Source organism: Mchenga conophoros, linkage group LG7 (assembly GCF_057382185.1).
Source record: "Mchenga conophoros isolate Kocher_MC1m ecotype Shallow Benthic linkage group LG7, M_conophoros_male_GT1.1, whole genome shotgun sequence".
NCBI lineage: Eukaryota > Metazoa > Chordata > Actinopteri > Cichliformes > Cichlidae > Mchenga > Mchenga conophoros.
The window spans coordinates 61,387,222-61,388,560 of record NC_140532.1 but is presented as its reverse complement, the minus strand read 5'-3'; the positions used below and the strand labels follow the sequence as shown (position 1 = coordinate 61,388,560).

Sequence of the window (1,339 nt, the reverse complement as noted above, 5' to 3'; positions counted from 1 at the left end):
TGCTGGGCCACACCCTCCAGGCCTGACGCCGCCTATAAACAAGTGCTCAGCCACCCACACACACATATACACAAGCACAGGGAAGGGGGAGCAACACCAAAATACACAACAATAATAATAATAATAATATAATACATGACTGCTCAGGGATCCTGGGTCGCCCAGTCCCAGGACCCTGACAGTACCCCCCCTCTAAGGGTCGGCTCCCGACGACCCCAAAACCAAAACAAAAAAAACAGCACAACCAACCCAGGGCGGGCGGCGGGGGGGAACCAGGACGGAGGGCCAGAATCAAAACAAGCAAAAACAACCAAAGAAAACAACCCCCCCAAGGTCACAGTCCCAGAGACCGACCGCGCATCCAGCAGCGGAGCAACAAAAAGAAAAAACGCCACAAAACAGTCTCAGGTGGCCCATCAACATAACAAAAGAGTTCAGGGGGCCTACCTCGAGTCCAAAGGCGGCGACATTGCCGCTCCGGCGGACGGCCACGGGTCCGGCAGCAGCAGCAAAACAGTTCCGGGGGCCTGCCACAGCTCCAGTGGCGGCGGCACTGCTGCCCCTCCGGTGGCGAGTCCCGGGTCCAGTAACGGCGGCGCTGCTCCCCAGGCGGCCTGCCCGGGATCCAGTGGCGGTGGCGGCGCTGCTGCTCCTCCGGCGGCCTGCCCCGGGTCAGACGACGGCGGCGCTGCTCCCCAGGCGGCCTGCCCCGAATCCAGTGGCGGCGGCGCAGCTCCGGTGAACAACGGCGAGGTATGGTACAAGGCCGATGACACGCCGGTCGATGACACGCCGGTCGCTGACGCGCCGGTCGCTGACGCAGACGCGCTGGGCGTAGCTGGCGTGGAGGGCGCGCTAGACGTGATGACCCGTCAGACTTGCTGACCTCCAGTTCAGGCTGAGCGGGTCTCTCCGGACCTCCGAGCTCCTCCGGTGGCAGCGCGGGCTCCACAGGCTCGCCGAGCTCCTCCGGCTCGACCAGCTCCACCGGCACGCCGAGCTCCTCCGGCACGCCGAGCTCCTCCGGCTCGCCGAACTGCTCCCGCTCCGGCTCGCTGAGCTGCTCCGGCTCGCTGAGCCCCTCAGCTGGAGGTGCGGGCCCCTCCGGCTCGCTGAGCCCCTCAGCTGGCGGTGCGGGCTCCTCCGGCTCGCTGAGCTGCTCCTGCTCTCTGAGCTGCTCCCGCTCGCTGAGCCCCTCCGGCTCGCCGAGCTCCTCCGGCACGCTGAGCTGTTCCGGCACGCTGAGTTCCTCAGCTGGCGGTGCGGGCCCCTCCGGCTCGCTGAGCTCCTCAGCTGGCGGCGCGGGCTCCTCCCGCTCGCTGAGCTCCCGCTCGGGCAT

At 66.5% G+C, this 1,339-nt stretch overlaps 1 protein-coding gene across 1 annotated transcript; it reads right to left on the bottom strand.

The window, feature by feature from the left end:
* Positions 1-313: 313 nt before the first annotated feature.
* LOC146571417 (uncharacterized) lies at positions 314-1,339 on the bottom strand. Its single transcript, XM_085279612.1, has one exon. It carries the CDS (start codon positions 1,337-1,339, stop codon positions 335-337), a length of 1,005 nt encoding a protein of 334 aa, XP_085135738.1. The 3' UTR covers positions 314-334.